The sequence below is a fragment of the Hippichthys cyanospilos genome, chromosome 13 (assembly GCF_059441005.1).
Source record: "Hippichthys cyanospilos isolate Australia breed blue-spotted pipefish chromosome 13, RoL_Hcya_1.0, whole genome shotgun sequence".
Classification (NCBI taxonomy): Eukaryota; Metazoa; Chordata; class Actinopteri; order Syngnathiformes; family Syngnathidae; genus Hippichthys; species Hippichthys cyanospilos.
Window position 1 is genome coordinate 19,916,249 of NC_142381.1, and position 17,502 is coordinate 19,933,750.

Consider the following 17,502-nt stretch of genomic DNA (forward strand, 5'->3'; position numbering starts at 1 on the left):
TTTGTATTCGCTCTTTGAAATACTGGTTAGACCCAAATTCTAATTCTTCATGGAAATGAATGGAGGAGGAATTAGTTGCCCCCATCAGGCTTAAAGACTTTCTATTCTCTGGTCTTTCTGTTAAACACTGTGCATTGAGATATGGCCCTATACTAACGTACATGCTTCAGATCTTTAGAAGAGTTCAGAAGTTAGTGGGAGTCACAACAAAATGGTATAAGTCCACACGCCTATTTGGCGTAATAATAATCTACTATCTGGTAATAAACCTTTTCTTCAAAATGTGTGGGCAGAGAAAGGTATATGGGTTCTTGAAGATGTAAATGGAAAAGAATCTCTACTTAGCTTCAGTGATCTGGTCTTACGTTATGGTATTCCTAGGCATTCATTGTTCTTCTATTTTAGACTCAGATCAGCTCTTAAAACGCATAATGTGACTTGGGGTTCAGAGTTGAAAGAACATCCAATAGTCAAGTGGATTTGTATGGCTCCTAGGAATATTGCCTCCTTTCTGTACTCCAGACTTACCTCCTTTTTACCTCCAAAGCCTAACACTGATGAATGGAGACGCTCATTGGCATCTGGGGGTAGAGAGATAAACTGGGAGGCTCACTGGGAAAACACTTGTTTTGACAACCCACACTTCACACAATCCCAATCACCAATTTATCCACGTGAAGATGGCTCATAGAGCATATCTTACGCCCAGAATTAGACACTTAATGGGCCAGGCCCCACACCCTTTCTGTATGTTCTGCTCTCAAAATAGAGTGGGAACTTTTATGCATGTAATGTGGGAGTGCCCCAAGATTTATAACTTTTGGGAAAAGGTGATACGGATATTATCAGATGTAATTGATTTTAGGCTAACCATGGATCCCGCATTGCACCTTCTGAATGATGACTCTCAAATTGTATTGACTGAGAAGACCAGGAGAGTTTGGCTTGCCGGTCTGACCGCAGCCAAGAAAATGGTCGTACAGGCTTGGCTTCCACCACATGACTTATCTTCTGAACACTGGCTACACCTATTTTTGAACATTCTCTTCATGGAACTTTCATCTGCAAGAACTAGCGGTGCCAAACCGAGAACTAAACAAGCCTGGCAGGACGCAATCACCAGAGTTAAGGATATTCTACTGAGGACAAACTGAATGTATCTGTCTGTGTGCTATTGTTATGTTAACAAATTCCCATGTGGGGGGTGGGGTGGGGTGAGGAGGGTTAAAGTTGTGTATGTAAGTACTCCGCTATGTTATACTGTAACCTTTATCTAAAAACAATAAAAAATGAGTATGAAAAAAACCCCATTTTATTATAATTGAAATCTAGGTAAGAGATTTCCAACGGTCTGGTTTCACTCTGCTTCTGCCTTGACAATGTGTGTGTGTGCATGTGCCTACTGCCTCGACAACAACTGCATGTGCGTTTTATGACTGACATGGCATGTCTCTGTGGGTGTAAAAGCGGGAGTTGGGGTGGGAGTAGATTACAAGTCCACATGCCGTGTCTGTCTGAAATGCACCCCAGCATACGTTGTGGTCGACAGGCAGGAGGGAGAGGCAGAGGATCAAAGACAACGTTCACCAGATTGTTGGAAATGTCTTAACTAGATTTCTTTTATAATAAAATGTTATTTCAGGAGTAAATTCTCCATTGTTATCATGTTTGATCATGTACAGATTTGACTTTATTTGACTTTAATTCAACGTCTGGGGCCACTGATAAAATGACCGCAGCTACGCGAGACTTTAAAGGAAAGGGGTAACTGTTGACCTACTGTGCAGTGTATAAGGTTTAATAATTTAAGACTTAAGTAAGTATGTGCACTGCAGTAATATTTGTCTTAAATAATATGTATAGCATGAAGACTTTTCACATTTTAAAAAAAGGGATCACTGTACGACATACTATTCCTGCACTGAAGTGGGCAAAATTGGTTTCCTCTGCAGGGTGCCTGTGCTCTTCCGGAGAGATTGGTGAGAAGCTCGGTCATCTGGGAGGGTCTGGTTTGGCTGCCACATAGACGCCTCCCTGGTGAGGTGTTCAAGGCCCACAGGGAGGAGATGCCTAGATGACCCGGGAAACGCTGGAGATACTATTTCTCTCAGCTGGGCTGACAATGCCTGGGGATCTCCCCCGAAGGAGCTGAATGAAGTGGCTGGGAAGAGGGAGGTCTGAGCTTCCCGACTGAAGCTGCTGCACCTGATTTGAATACGTCCAGACGAGTGGTAGAAAATGTCATAATTCTCACTTAGAAGTCAGAATTCTGACTTGTCAACATTCTGACTTCAAAGTATGAATTTTCACTAAGGGGAAGAATTCACAACTGCTAACTTGTCAGAATGTCTGAGTTTGAGAGTGAAGTGGGAATTCCAATGGCAGGCCGTGACTTCCACACGTATGCCTTCTGTCATGTCAGATTCAAATTAATACCCCCATGCACACACGTACGCATTACTTGGCTACACAGGCTATTTTCCCGAGCTTTTAAATGTCAATACACCCACATCAGCCATTAAAACTTGTCATTATACGTGATGCTGTCAAAACCTAAAAAAAAATACAATAAAATAAAAATTGTAATAAATATCCACGAAATTAATATAAGAAGAACATCATTTAATTTCTTTACTATTAATTGTATATGAATGAAATAAAATAACACTAACATATTAAAAATAAAACAATAAAGAAAAGGCTTGCACTCACGAAAACAAACGGCGGTATCAACCGATCATTCATTTCAATAGCTCCCGATTTTTCCTTTTCATTATGGAGGTCTCTTTCTCTTGGCACTGAGATGTACAGTGCATCCCCTCGGGTGTTCCAAAAGTTTTTTGAAAGCACCGTAGCGCGTGTCTCCAGCCGTGCTTTGGTTTCTCGTTGCGGCATTGGTTAAACAATTGAAGTTTTCAAATCCAGTGTAGCTCCAAACACCAAATCAATCCTTTGCAAATGAAAGGCATTCCCAGCAGAACTCGTTGCCAGGGTTAGCTCACGCCTCTCGTAGCCTAGTCATAAATATGGCCTATTCGGGACAGGTTAGCTAATAGCTACACTACGCCTCTAAAGCAAGCAGGCAAAGCCAACAACAACAGCCGCATAGCTTGCTTGTTGAGCTTTCCACCGTCTTCCTGCAGTGAGCATCCACTCACGTCACATAACACAAGGCCTCTAGATGGCGATCTTATGACTTGGTTGGCTATTACAGGTGTCTATTAAGTTAAACGGGCTGCTCACATCTGTGCTTGCACAGAAGCCTGCGCCGTGTCCTTGCGAATGCCCTGGCTTCTGGCTAAGGCAGTTTACATACAGCCTGGGAACACAAATTAGCTGAATTCTAAAGACTCTCAACTTGAAGCTACAATACTATAAGGAGTGTAACCAAATGGATATGATATGACATGAACAGAACACGGAGGATAATTTTATAAATAAAAAATATATGAATACAGTGATCCCTCCTATTTCTCGGTCTCAGATATCGCGGTCTCAGTACTTTGCGTTTTTTTTCCAGGAAAAATAAAAAATATTTCAAAATAAAAAATCATTTAAAAAATGTGCAAAAATGTACAAAAATTGAAAAAAAAGCAAAAAAGTACATTATACAGTACTGTATTGTCAGATAAAGTGATATTAGTTAATAACTATGTTTAGAATTCTTCAAGCGTTAGAGTTCGTGACGTTTTTTTTCTTATTTTGAAATGCATGCTTTTAATTTGTCGGGTCGCGTTGCATTTCCGTTTCCTGATTTACGTTCTCTGTGCGTCATTCGGCTCGTTACGGTGACGTAGTGAATGACAACGTAAGCTCATATTTATAATTTATCATTTATGTTGATAACGCACGCTACTGCCTATGTTTAGTAAGCGATGAGTGTTTATTCTATTTATGTGTTCGTTTGTGTAGAGGTTGCACTTTATAGTCAGTAGTTATTAGTTGTTGCTAACCCGCTAATGTCATCTAAAAATACTGTAAATTCATAGATTAAGCGTTTATACGTTAGTTTACTGACTTTAAGATTGTTGTGGATTTATTATTCAACAGATACTACATGATACATCATACATGAGCCAAAATAAATGTGAAGTTCAACGTGATAACTTGTGTACTCTTTCACCGGAGTCTTGCTGAAGATAACCAGTCCTGAGAACAAATTCTCAACAAACTAAGTAATATTAGTTATTTAATGAATATACAATAATGTTAATAAGGATAATGTAATGTTAAATAAGAGGAGAAAGGAAATAAAATAGGCAAAAAATACAAAAAAAAAAAGGATTGATTATGGTTACTGTGGCTATATTGGGGCGTACATAGAAATCTAGGAACTGATACCCTACTTTGCGGGTTTCAGACTTTGTGGGGGGTTGACAGCCCCCATTAACCACAAAGTAGGGGGGATCACTGTATATATTTAATAAAAATGAATTTGAAATGAAATTTCCTTTCATAATAGTTATTTTGTATGGTTTATTATGATAATGATGTCAGGTTATGTTAGGCCAGCAGAGAAGGCCTCTACAAAAAAATAAACAAATCATTATGAGGGTATCGCATACTATTGAGGACAATTAGAGCCTGTCATATATATATATATATATATATATATATATATATATATATATATATATATATATATATATATATATACTGTATTAGATTAGATGAATACACTCATAAGGATTTTTTTTTTATATTGTAAAATTGTATACCTTCATCAAAATGTTATGAGATGAAATAGGTTTGTCTGAGCCATTAAAGTGAAAATAAGTCCCACTTTCCCAACTGACTGCGCATTTTTTCTGATTGGCTTCATCTGACCACATACATTCTTTATGCCACCAGTGATAACCAATCAATAAATCCCAATATTTGTCTCACACAATAAACGGCCACGTCTTTGAGGATTAACATAGCAATCAAGCACTTAAATTGAATGAATCATGAATACATTGACATTTTAAGTGGGAGAATCGATAGCTGGAGAACAATCAAATTGAGCCTGCATGGACACACCTTGCTCTCCAATAATGTATGCCATTTCCACCAATGGATGAACGATGCATCGCAATAAAACCTGTTGAGATGCATGGTGCAGTCACAGCGTGACTGCGAAATGGGTTTGTCTTGAGGGATTAGTCCAAGATTGGGCATTAGAAATGTTGGAATTGTGAATGTGAGGCACACATATGCACACATGCACTCCAGGCAGGTATTCCCCTCAAACTATAAAGGAATGGTAATACTGACCCTTAGATAAAAATACATTGGTAGCCTCACAAATTCTGTTTCCTCACAATAATTTTCCAAGTATCGCACATACAAAAAGGCATACTAATTGGAGGGCACTTACACCCACATGCGCACAACTCTAAATAATCAATGTAAGCGATGAGATGAATGAACGGGTGAGAGGAAGATAAACAGAGGGAGAGAATGCCAAAGAATAAAGAAAAAGAGAGCAACCCCTGGAGGAGGATGGGGGGGGGGGGGTAGAGGGAGAGATAGCCAAGGACACACACACATGCATGTAAACATGCACCACTGACACACACGTAAATCCTGCGGGGCTCCAATGGGCCTTCTCCTCGACATTGATTTGTTTGTTTTTTTTATTTTTAAACCCTCCCGTACATTTTCCATCCCTCCCTCCGTATCCCTCATTAGACTCCCCACTGGTACATCACAGCATGAAGGAAGATTGGAGGTGAACAATAATGGGAGGGGCTGCGTTAGACACGAAAGTGGTAAGAAATTGTGGCAGTGCATAAGAGGATGATAAACAGCAGAGCACAACAATAACAGCTCAGACAGGTCAGGATGGAATACCTGAGTCTTTTCCTCTGTGTGCACAGGAGCATTTGCCAGAATCAATATGAATCATAACCAATATTTACCCATCATGCTGAACTGAACCGTTGCTGTCTTCCTAACCACACACGCACGCACACACACCCCCCTACACACACCTACACACACACACACACGCGAGCACACACGCACGCGCACACACAAATAATACTCTGATGAGTGCAGCAGCTGCAGAATATCCCACGTTGTTGTGCTCATATTTTCAATGGCTGACGCCTCCACACTAAAATTTTAGCAAGATGCAATGACCAATCATCTGCGTTTTAAATATTTATTTTTGTGTTTTGTAGACTTTGAGGAGCCAGAAGATCCTGCTACACGGTCCTTCTTCTCTGAAATAATCTCATCCATCTCTGATGTGAAGTTCAGCCATAATGGCCGCTACTTAATGACGAGGGACTACCTCACTGTGAAGGTTTGGGACTTGCAAATGGAGAACATGCCTCTTGAGATCTTCCAGGTATTCATTTGCACAACCATATCAACATTGGAGTGAAATGCAATCACCATGTATTGATTTGAACTAATCGCTCAAGATAATCTTATTTCACTGTCACGCTATGACTGCCCCATATCTAGCAATCATGCAGAGAGTGCTTATTGAGCACCAGCTTGTGAGAGGACAGATAGCAAAGCTACTGATTCAATATAAAGGACAAAACCAACCACTGTGGCGAGTGACACAGGTCCCATCCTCAGTGATTGATCAAGGAAAAAGCTATCTGAGGGCAGATCATGATTGAAAAGGTTCAAGGGATTTGTTGGCCCACTTTCCTCTCCACCTGCTACCTGTCTCACCCTCGTCACAGGTCTGTGGAGATTACCCAAAGCCAAGCTTGTGGACGTGCAATTTTTTTGGTGCTTGGTTGTCCTCTTGTAAGGTAGAGCTGTGGAAAAGTGTGGGCATAATTCAAAAAGTTGGCATTAAACAAAAACACAAGCAAGGCAAAATACATATGAAGCTGAATAAAACTTGCTTATCACCCGCAAAACTCACGTTTTATGTACAGTTTCTGGATCACTGTTTTTCAAAACTAATACATTAATATTTGCAACAATTGCAGGGACTTGAAGCAAAGGTTTTTAAACAATAATGATACTTCATTCACAATTATTTGTCTTGTTTATGTACATAAATTTGGGCGCAGTGAATAGCATGTCCGCATCACAGTTCAAAGGTCCCGGTTCAAATCTACCTGGGTCCGGCCTTCTTGGTGGAGCCCGCGTGGGTTCTCTTCGGGCACTCCGGCTTCCTCCCACTCCCCAAAAACATGCATGGCAGGTGAATTGGACAAAATTGTCCTTAGATGTGATTGGGCGCATGATTGGTCGTTCATCTCTGTGTGCCCTGCGATTGGCTGGCAACCAATTCAGGGTGTCCCCCGTCTACTGCCCGCAGCCAGCTGAGATAGGCGCCAGCAAGCCTGCGACCCCTGTGGGGACAAGCGGCTATAGAAAATGGATGGATGGATGTACACAAATTTGTATTAAATTCATACCATATATAGCAGAAACAACAGCAAAGCTAAATTGTTAAATAAATACAGTAGCAATGATAAAAATATGATCTACAGCATTGCTTCCCATCTTGGGGGTATACAGACATTGCAGGGCAGGCCCAGAGCCAGGGTGTCACAATATCTCAGTTAGGGGTGGTTTCATGACATAAAACTAAAAAATATATATTTTAGTGTATAAATTGAAATGACACAGTTGATTTAAATAACTTGCAGTTATATTGATAACTGCCAGTGATCTAAGAAAACCGCATGAATGCATTGCAGAAAAACTACAGATATCAAAAATTTACTCGAGCTGTGAGGGTGACTGACGAGTGGTCGACCACTCCTAGCCAACATCTAGCTCTGACCCTGTTGCAAACGGTACCTACGTGGACATGTATTTAGTTCCAAGATAATAAGAAGCTTCTTAAAAGGACAGTGTGTAAGATTTAGACAGTTTTTTATTGAAAAGGAATAAATTAAATGATTATAAATTTCAAAAACTTACAAATGAATGTGTTCTTAATGACCAACAGTATGTTTTAAATATAATCATAGGTCTCGTTATCATTAACCCTCCTGTTACGTTTGCTTGCAAGGAACAGCAATAATGTCCTGGGGTCATTTTGACCCGGATGCATTTAGTCACCCAAATGAATTCGAAATGAATAAGTTCCAATGTTTTCTTTTAACCTGTGACTTATGGTCACATCTCAAGAAGAGCAATAATGTCTTTGGGTCAATGTGACCCGGACCTCTGCGCATAGATCCACACAATGGAAAAACTCCAGGTATTCTCATGCAGAAACCCAAAGTAACAGACAGTGCTTAATTTATACCCCTGTGTTCTGTTTGTTTCGCTGTATTAGTAATGACATCCTGGGTTAATTTGACTCGGGGTCATTCGTAATTATCTAAAAAACTTTTTTGAGTGTAATCTGCTAAGAAAACATTTTGAAAGGGATTATTATAAAAATGCATACAAATGCAATTGTTGACTGATATGTTGATTATACATAAGCAAAGCAGGGTTGCTAAAAGTTATGTATTCATTTACTTTAGCTTTCAAACGGGTCAGTTTGACCTGCAACATAAAAGGAGGGTTAAATTATATTAGATGGGGGGTGGCACTTCTCCGTAGGCTGCCATGTTTGTTATAGCTACGGACAATGGTAAATGCAGCACCTGCAGTACTTCCTGCTGTCTGTAATGAAAAACGGTCTACATCTTACACACTATGCCTTTAAGGAGGCCTCCCTTGCTTGGAGCTTGCTCTCTCAGCTCTGAATTTTGACATTACACTCCTCTCCACAACACCACATCGACTTTATGGAGCATACTCACGCTCACAGACTCCGGGCCTCACATTGGTGTGCGTTCAGGCTGTTCCTCTGGGTTGATTTTCAGTGTTGAGTCTTGGCGAGCATGTACGCCAGCACCACCCGCCCGGACTCTGGCGCTAAGTGGATGGCAAAGAGCCTCACCTGTAGTCCCCTCACTTGTCCGAGCTGTTCATAAGCCGTGGCAGGCGTGAGGTTTCCAAACCTCGTGAGGTCACAGCGAGGTGCACCTAACTTTGAGCCAGTCCACGTTCAGCCCAATCCTTCAGAAGTCACCATCTGCAACCCGGCAGTCCCTGCAAACGTGGGTGCACATGAGTGACCTGAGCAGGCGGGTAAGACAATGAGAGTGGGAACGTGCCCCTTCTATATTATTGTTCAGCCTGCATATGCTTGTCATAGCTTGCTCAAAAATCACTTATGACTTTCTTTCTCAGTTTAGCAGTGTTATGTATTTACATCAGATGCAGAATTTAAGATTTGCATTGCAATCAAAAATGAGAACCTGCTTATTTCAAGTCTTTGTTTCTGGGATGCCAGATGAGTTAGGCCTTTTAACTTGCTGGAACTCATATCGTACCCCAACGGGGTCACTGGCGTGCACGCTCACCTTGTGAGCGGTGCTGGAAGTCAACAGTTCATATTGTTATTTATTGAAAAATGTAGCTTTACTTCTAGACAAGAAAATGCCGTTTGCTGCTACACACATTGTGAATTCAAGAAAAACAAACTGTTGACAAGTAACAACCAAAACAAAAAATAAGCTTAACTACAAAAGACTTAAATAGTTTAGAACTCACAGAAATGTACTATGTGATGAAAACAACAATGGCCCGGCAAGAACTGAATGGAAAGAGGAAATAAATTAACTCAAAACTGACAAGACAACAATGAACACCTGGACAAGACACAAGTAGTGCAGGGAGCTGATTGGCTGACACAAGGGAACAGGCTGACGAACACAAGTGGACACAATCAAACTAAGAAGACACTGACACAAGGGGACCAGAAAACATGAACTAAAAACATGAACAAAACCCAACCAACACAAACACAAAATAATCACGGTAACAATTACTGTCTTAAAAAACCTTGCTTCAGGTCCTACACTCCAGCAAAAAAATGCTCTATGTATAAAGTAGTGCATACATTTCATTCCACCATGCTTGTGTCCCATGGGATTAGGTTTAGATATTCCAATTGTTGTGTTTATTTTCTAGGTTCATGACTACTTACGGGGCAAACTTTGCTCCCTCTATGAGAATGACTGCATCTTTGACAAGTTTGAGTGTGTCTGGAATGGATCAGACAGGTGAGCTTAGCTCCATACATACATTCATCTACGCTCAGACTTTAAGTTCTACAAACATTCATGTTTTTTGCTCTCTCTTTCCCCAACTTAGTGTCATAATGACTGGCTCCTACAACAACTTCTTCAGAATGTTTGATCGCAACACCAAACGGGATGTCACGCTGGAAGCATCCAGAGAGAACAGCAAGCCTCGAGCCATACTCAAGCCTCGCAAGGTATATGTAACACCTCTGGCAGACTCAAGTACAGTGATGAGACTTATCCTTAGAAGCAAAACATACTGTACAGTGCATACAGTCCGGAAAGTATTCACAGCGCTTCACTTTTCCCACATTTTATCTTAGAGCCTCGTTCCAAATTGTTTCCAAATTTACCACATTTTTTTTACACAATACCCCATTATGACAATGCATAAAAAAAACCCATAAAACTAAGAAACCACATTAACATGGAGACCACCTGTGGTAAATTGAACATGATTTGGAAAGGCTATATCGCCTTCTCTTCTCTCTCTCGTGCTCTATATATGCTGTATACAGTAGACCCCGGGTTACGACGTCCCTGCCAGACATTTATTCCACCTTACGATGTGGACCGCGACGTTTTTTGTCCCCTCATTTTTTTTGCTTTACGACATACATGTTAAAAAAAAAAAAAATTCTCAAACATGGTGGTCAGTGTGGCGCGTGTCTACTCGGGGCAACGTGCTCATATGTCACTACACGCGTCACTGCTTACATCACTACAATGCTGGCCCATTGGTCGGCGTCACGACTCCCTAAGATACTGGTCTACTATTGGTAGGCGTCACGGGTCACTAAGATGCTGGTCTGCTATTGGTGGGTGCACGGGGTCACAAAGATGGCTGCCTAAACACTTTATTTTGTGTGAGTGCTTTCAATATTGTATTTATTATGCGTTTTAGTGCTTAATTTAAACTTGAATTAGTTAACCATAGGTCCCAAGATTGCTAGTGATGTTAAAGAGAGAAGTAAGAAGATGATTAGTATGGAAACAAAGCTGGAGATAAGGCTGAAGAAGGCTAAGCTAGCCTATGCTAGGCTACTCTCAATAGGAAATATGGCTATAACAAGCTCGTCACATCACTTTGAAGGTAAATAAATCCTTTATATATTTTTTATTTATTATGTTGTTTAATTTTATACATGTATATTATTTATAAGTAGCACCAATTTATAATATGTATATACAATTTTTGTGTTTTTACATGGGATTTTACACGCATTAGCTAATTATCATAGGTTTGGATTGCGCACCATACGGCGAATTTACGTTACAATCCCAACCGTGGAATGGATTACTCTTGTAAACCAGTGGCAGTCCATGCATTTTACACTAGGCCTTACCTTCTGGTAAGTTGGGAGGAGGAAGGAGAGGGATCCAAAAAATGCCGGAAAACTGAGAAATATGTGGCTCAAAAAAGGAAGTTTTAGCAGGCAAATGGGGCAGGACCGAACCGGAACAAAACTGGATGGACAAAATGTATCACCAGACAGGTGGACAAAATCAAACTAACGAGACTGGTGCAGAGTCCGCATGACGCTGCACTGATCCGTCTGTCGATCTCACGCTCCGTCCTACCCTCATTCATGAACAAGAGCTCGAGATACTTGAACTCTTCCACTTGGGGCAGGACCTCAACCCCGACCCGGAGAGCCCATTCCACCCTTTTCCGACTGAGCACCATGGTCTCAGATTTGGAGTTGCTGATCTTCATCCCAGCCGCTTCACACTGCGAACCGCTCCAGTGAGAGTTGAAGGTCACTGCCTGAAGAAGCCAACAACACCACATCATCCGCAAAAAGCAAAGATGCAATGCTGAGGCTCCCAAACCGGACCCCTCAACGCTTCGGCTGCGCCTAGAAATTCTGTCCATAAAGGTAATGAACAGAATCTGTGACAAAGGGCAGCCTTGGCAGAGTCCAACCCTCACTGGAAACGAATTCCACTTACTGCCGAAAATGCAGACCAAGCTGACATCGGTCGTACAGGGACTGAACAGCCCATATCAGGGCGTCAGGTACCCCATACTCCCAAAGCACCCCCCAGAGATCCCCGAGGGACACGGTCGAACGCCTTCTCCAAGTCCACAAAGCATATAGACTGGTTGGGCGAACTCCCATGCACCCTCGAGGACCCTGCTGAGAACAGAATATGAAGAATAATTTTGTGTGTGTGTGTGTGTGTGTGTGTATATATATATATATATATATATATATATATATATATATATATATATATATATATATATATATATATATATAAAATAAATTTAAAATCAAATTGACTTTTTTTAGTTATTCTAATTATTATAGTTTATTATATTTATGATCATGTCAAGTTATATTAGGCCAGCAGAGAAGGCCTTGCTGGCGGGCCACCACTGAATAATGTACATATATATACTACAATTATGTGTGTGTGCGTGTGTGTGTGTTTCGGAATGATGGTGGATGTAGGAGGTGCAATTGTGATAGCTCAAAAGTCTCTAAGGCCAATAGCAGTTAAAATTATGAATAAAAACTATTTACTTTTAAAATGTAATGTTATTATCCAGTTTAAATTCACATTTTTTGTTTACCGAATAATTACCAGTATTTCTTTACACACAGCAAACCTCTAGAGTACATTTTAATCAAAATCTGTATTTGGTTCTTGTCTAAAAAAAGAAAGACAAAGAAAAAAAAAGAAATACCCATGAATTTACTCTGAACAAATATCTAGAAAATGGATGGATGGATGGACGGAAATTCCTCTCATCCAAGTGTAAATTTTAAAGTGTAAATGTTACTCAGTCTAGACTGAGACCTAATAGTATTTGGGGTTTAAATGTATATACTCTATGAAATGTACGGTATGATGTCAATGACTTAAGTAGTAATCGACAATTCAGGACACTTCAAATAAATGATAAGACACTGAATTAGCAGATGTTTCCAAACGTATGACCCTTTCTTTACATAAGGGCTGTCAAACTGATGAGTGGTGTTGTTCTGCAGGTGTGCGTGGGCGGCAAACGCAGAAAAGATGAGATCAGCGTGGACAGCTTAGACTTCAGCAAAAAAATCCTTCACACCACGTGGCACCCGCACGAGAACATCATTGCCGTAGCGGCCACAAATAATCTTTACATCTTCCAAGACAAGGTCAACTAAAGCATGAAGACACATGTGGGGTGTGTTGATCCTAACAGGAAAGCAGTACGGATTCCTGATGCGCATTCAGCACCTTCCTGAGGCTTTTGTTGCTGCTAGCCTGATTTGCACTGAAAATGTGCAGGGTTTTCTTGGACGCGTTTTGGATTCTTTGGGGAAGTGACAAGGGTTTTATGTAGTTTATTCTAGCCATGCGCACATGGACAAAGTGAAAAAGAGTATAGCTGCGTCAGCAGCAAGATGTAGCAAGCGCCTGGAAACAAAAAGGTGAGGATACAATGAACAGAATGTGGAGCAAGAGCGCCTTCTCTCTTTCAGTCTGCTGGAGTGCAAGTGACGCATTATTTAGGACAGCTCAACTTCATCCATTCATATAGAGCAGGGGTGGGCAACTCCAGGCCTTCGGGGGCCGGTGTCCAGCATGTTTTCCTGTTTTCTCTCTCAAACACACCTGAATCAAATGATTAGGATTATTCTCAAGCTCCAGCAGAGCTTGTTGATGAGCTAATGGTTTAAATCAGGTGTGTTAGGGAGAGAAAACTGTAAAACATGCAGGACACCGGCCCTCGAGGGCTGGAGTTGCCCACCCCTGCTATAGAGGGTTTTCACTGACGTCACATTGTGGGGGGTAACTCGGATGCCCTGTCATTATGGAGGGACTCAACAAATGGAGTGCTTTGGCATCTTGTGTATCTGGGACTTATTAAAGTAAATAATCAATGTTGAGACAAAAAAAAAAAAAAATACCTTAGCAAAGCCTGTCGCGGATGCAAAGGCATACATTGAAGGATTCAGAACACAAGAGAAGGCCCGGTATGTGGAAAAATTACCGTTTATCGGCAGTGTAGATCCATATGAGTTGGCTGACTCATCCAGGATAAACGATGATCTACGTATTCTTCCCACAATTACATATACAGATATAGTCAACTACTTGTTTTTTTTCACCGAGCCCATACACAGCCGAAGATCTTAAATCCTACAAAGATTTGGAGGCTTACAACCAGATGGCGTCTGGATGGGTCAGGGAGACGCTACAAGTTACTATTAAAATGTCATCATTGCATTAAAAACTCTGTTATCAGTTGCTTGCAATCAATATTTTCTTACATGAAAAAAAAATGAGTGGAACAAATTCAGATGTTGTCCGGATTTTTTCCTCTCAGATCCTGGTTAAGCTTTGCCAACCACAGGCGTCTCCTTTCCTCCGATAATTTCTGGCATTCCTCTCCTTGATTTTTGATCACTTTTGGAAGCCTGTAATAGTCTAAACGTTTTTCTCGGTCTGCTCGATTTGTGTAACATGAAACACGGCAATAACTGACCATTTTTCCGAACGATGTTGCAGATGTACGTTGTGCCCATGCAGTGTTATGGTACCAACTACCTCCAAGATGGCGGCTTCCGGGTTTATGACGCGGCTGATGACGCGCCGTGAAAACCCTCTATAACCGCTTATCCTCACTGCTGCAAATTCAAAGGGCATGAAAAGAGACTGTATGTGTGACAGGCAGTCAGTCTTTCTACTTTAGTCTGTGGCGTCATGCTATTTGTGCAAAAGCCTTCACATATGTTATTCCACTTTTTTATTCTGCCCGTTTATTTTATGCGTTCCAACTCATTCCCAAGTTAATCCGATTCACAACGTTCCAGTTTCATATTGTTCGACTTATTTTTGAGAAGTGTGCTTCCATTTTTCTCATTCCAATTATTTATCGTTTTCTCACGATTCCCTGTTTTCCACCTCAAAAATCCCATTGATTTAACACAGGGTGATTCTTACATTTACAGCTTACATTTACAGCTTTTATATTTACAGCTTTCACATGTCATATTTTCAATATTTAGCTCGTTCATATCACCTTATGGGTCATTCCCATCATACCCACACAATTTCCACTTTTTTCAATTTTTCCCTTGTAACGTCTATATTATTTAGTCTTCAAATGGTTCCAACTTAATATGTTAAAGATTGTTCTTTCCACTGCCATACACTCCCTTTCACCTATTAATTTAAGTTTTTGCCATTCAAATACCCACACAATTTCCACTTTTTTCTGTTTTTACCCAGTAACTTCTATATTATTTGGCCTTTTCAAACCGTTCGAACCTTATATGTTAAAGATTGTTCTTTCCACTGCCATATACTTCCTTTTACCTATTAATTCATGTTTTTGCAATTCGAATACCCACACAATTTCCACTTTTTCAGTTTTCCCTTGTATCTCTATTCACATGTTCCAACTTTATATGTTAAAGATTGTTCTTTCCATTGTCATTCTCTTCCTTTCACTTATTAATCTGTTTTTGCAATTCGAATACCCACTTTCCACTTTTCTCAGCTTTTCTCTTGTATCTTTTACATTAGTTTGCATTTTCAAACCGTTCCTACTTCATCAAAGATTGTTCTTTCCACTGCCATACACTTTTTTTCACCGATTAGTTAATGTTTTTGCAATTTGAATACCCACACAATTTCCACTTTTTTTCAGTTTTTCCCTTGTATCTTTTACATTAGTTTGCCTTTTCAAACCGTTCGTACATCATCAAAGATTGTTCTTTCCACTGCCATACACTTTTTTTCACCGATTAGTTAATGTTTTTGCAATTTGAATACCCACACAATTTCCACTTTTTTTCAGTATTTCCCTTGTATTGTCTATCATTATTTGGCCTGTTCAAACCGTTCCAACTTTGTAATATTCACATTTCTTCACAGATTCTATCCATTCAAACATTCAACATCATTCAACCATTCCAACGCCTCTCCCTTCAGCGCTTACTTACGCCTTCAGACTCAATTTCTTCAGGAATTGCACATTTTTTAGTTTTAAATCATTGTATTCAATACTCATTGATAAGTATGTTACCCTGATGTGGTGCCTTCTTTGGATGTATGTATGTGTGTGGTGGTGGTGGTGGGGGGGGCAATATAGTGGATGTAAGTATTGGACAGGGTATGAGTAAGTGGTGTAAATAGTTTAACGCGGGAGTTTTGTTTTCATTTTTCTTTCTTTCATGAATAAAAATTGTTTAAGGTAAAGCAATACCTGAGACAACAAGAATGATGCTGACTTCAGGGAATTTTAACACCGTGATGTGTACATTTTGAGAACACTTTCAAACCTGTCATCAATGTGATGTCAGTTTACAAGTGACATGGTAAAGCCACCTCATACCCCTACTTGAAATGAAAGCACATAGTAGGACAAGTGATACGAAGAAAAGGACATTTTGAAATTTTTACTTAAAGGGACAACGTGTAAGATTTAAAGAATTTTTCATTAAAAGAGAATTAAATGATTAGAAATTTCAAAAACTTGCAAATAAATGTGTTCTTAGCGACCAACACTATGTTTTAAATATAATTGTAGGTCTAGTTATCATTCAATTATATTACATGTGTGGTGGCACTCCTTCAGAGGCTGCCATGTCTGTAATAGCTACGGATAATGGCAAATGCAGCACCTCCTGCGGTCCATAATGAAAAACAGTGTAAATCTTACACCTTGTCCCATGAAAAGAATGCATTTTTTCTCATGATTTACACAGTTCCCAGGTGACCAAATAACTTGTCTGCTTTCATCAAAATGCAGCAAGAATCAAGATTTTTTTTTTTTTCTAGCTGAAATAAGGCTGTTTACATGCCGAAATTTTGCAACCAGCAAGGCTTCAAGAAAGGTGCACAGTCGCTGCTGTCTGCTTTGAGAAGTAGAGTCCAGAGTGTGGAGAAAATCAAATCACTGGGTTTCAACCTGTGGCAGCAGCATTTAATACACCATACCGGGGGTATCGGCTGAACAGACACATCACCAAACACAAATCAAAAAGTAAATTTTTGCATGATACAATGTCCTGATGAACTGCAATTTATTTAAGATCGGTATTCAGGTGTTGAATTCTTCTAAAGCACTATGTGCAGTCACAATTTATTTCATACCCCATCTTTTTATCTGAGATTGTTTTTTAATGGATTTTGGGAGTGTGGTCTCATGATGCAGGTTGGATTTTAGCACCTGTTGGATGTTTTTTTTTTTTTTTTAAGAGCCAGCGTCCACAGAGATAAAGCACTAAATAAAAATGTCTAAATAAACTGTCAAATCAGGGAGTTCATACTGTACATATGCTTACTTTCAACAGTACAACCTTGATTTGTGGAACTTTTATGGCATAGAATGTAATAATACAAATGAACATGCAGTCTTTATGCTTACTTGACTTTTCTTTAATTTAAAAAAAAATGTAAATAAAGATTTGCAAGTTCAAACCAACCCTGTGATTCTATCTGTCAATAT

At 39.9% G+C, this 17,502-nt stretch overlaps 1 protein-coding gene and 1 long non-coding RNA gene across 4 annotated transcripts in view; one reads left to right on the forward strand and one right to left on the reverse strand.

The window, feature by feature from the left end:
- ppp2r2ba (protein phosphatase 2, regulatory subunit B, beta a) overlaps positions 1–17,478 on the forward strand; it is a 50,639-nt gene extending 33,161 nt beyond the window's left edge. For all 3 annotated transcript variants that reach the window (XM_088430703.1, XM_088430702.1, XM_088430704.1), the window contains 4 exons: positions 6,168–6,337; positions 9,940–10,031; positions 10,123–10,246; positions 13,052–17,478. In XM_088430703.1, the coding sequence (XP_088286829.1) occupies positions 6,168–6,337; positions 9,940–10,031; positions 10,123–10,246; positions 13,052–13,207 (542 nt within the window). In that variant the 3' untranslated portion in view covers positions 13,208–17,478. The remainder of the gene's footprint in view (positions 1–6,167; positions 6,338–9,939; positions 10,032–10,122; positions 10,247–13,051) is intronic.
- LOC148414177 (uncharacterized) lies at positions 6,153–9,010 on the reverse strand. Its single transcript, XR_015867549.1, has 3 exons — positions 8,724–9,010; positions 7,074–7,310; positions 6,153–6,764 (listed from the first exon to the last, which is right to left on the reverse strand). It is a non-coding gene; the product is annotated as an uncharacterized LOC148414177 (long non-coding RNA).
- Positions 17,479–17,502: the final 24 nt, after the last annotated feature.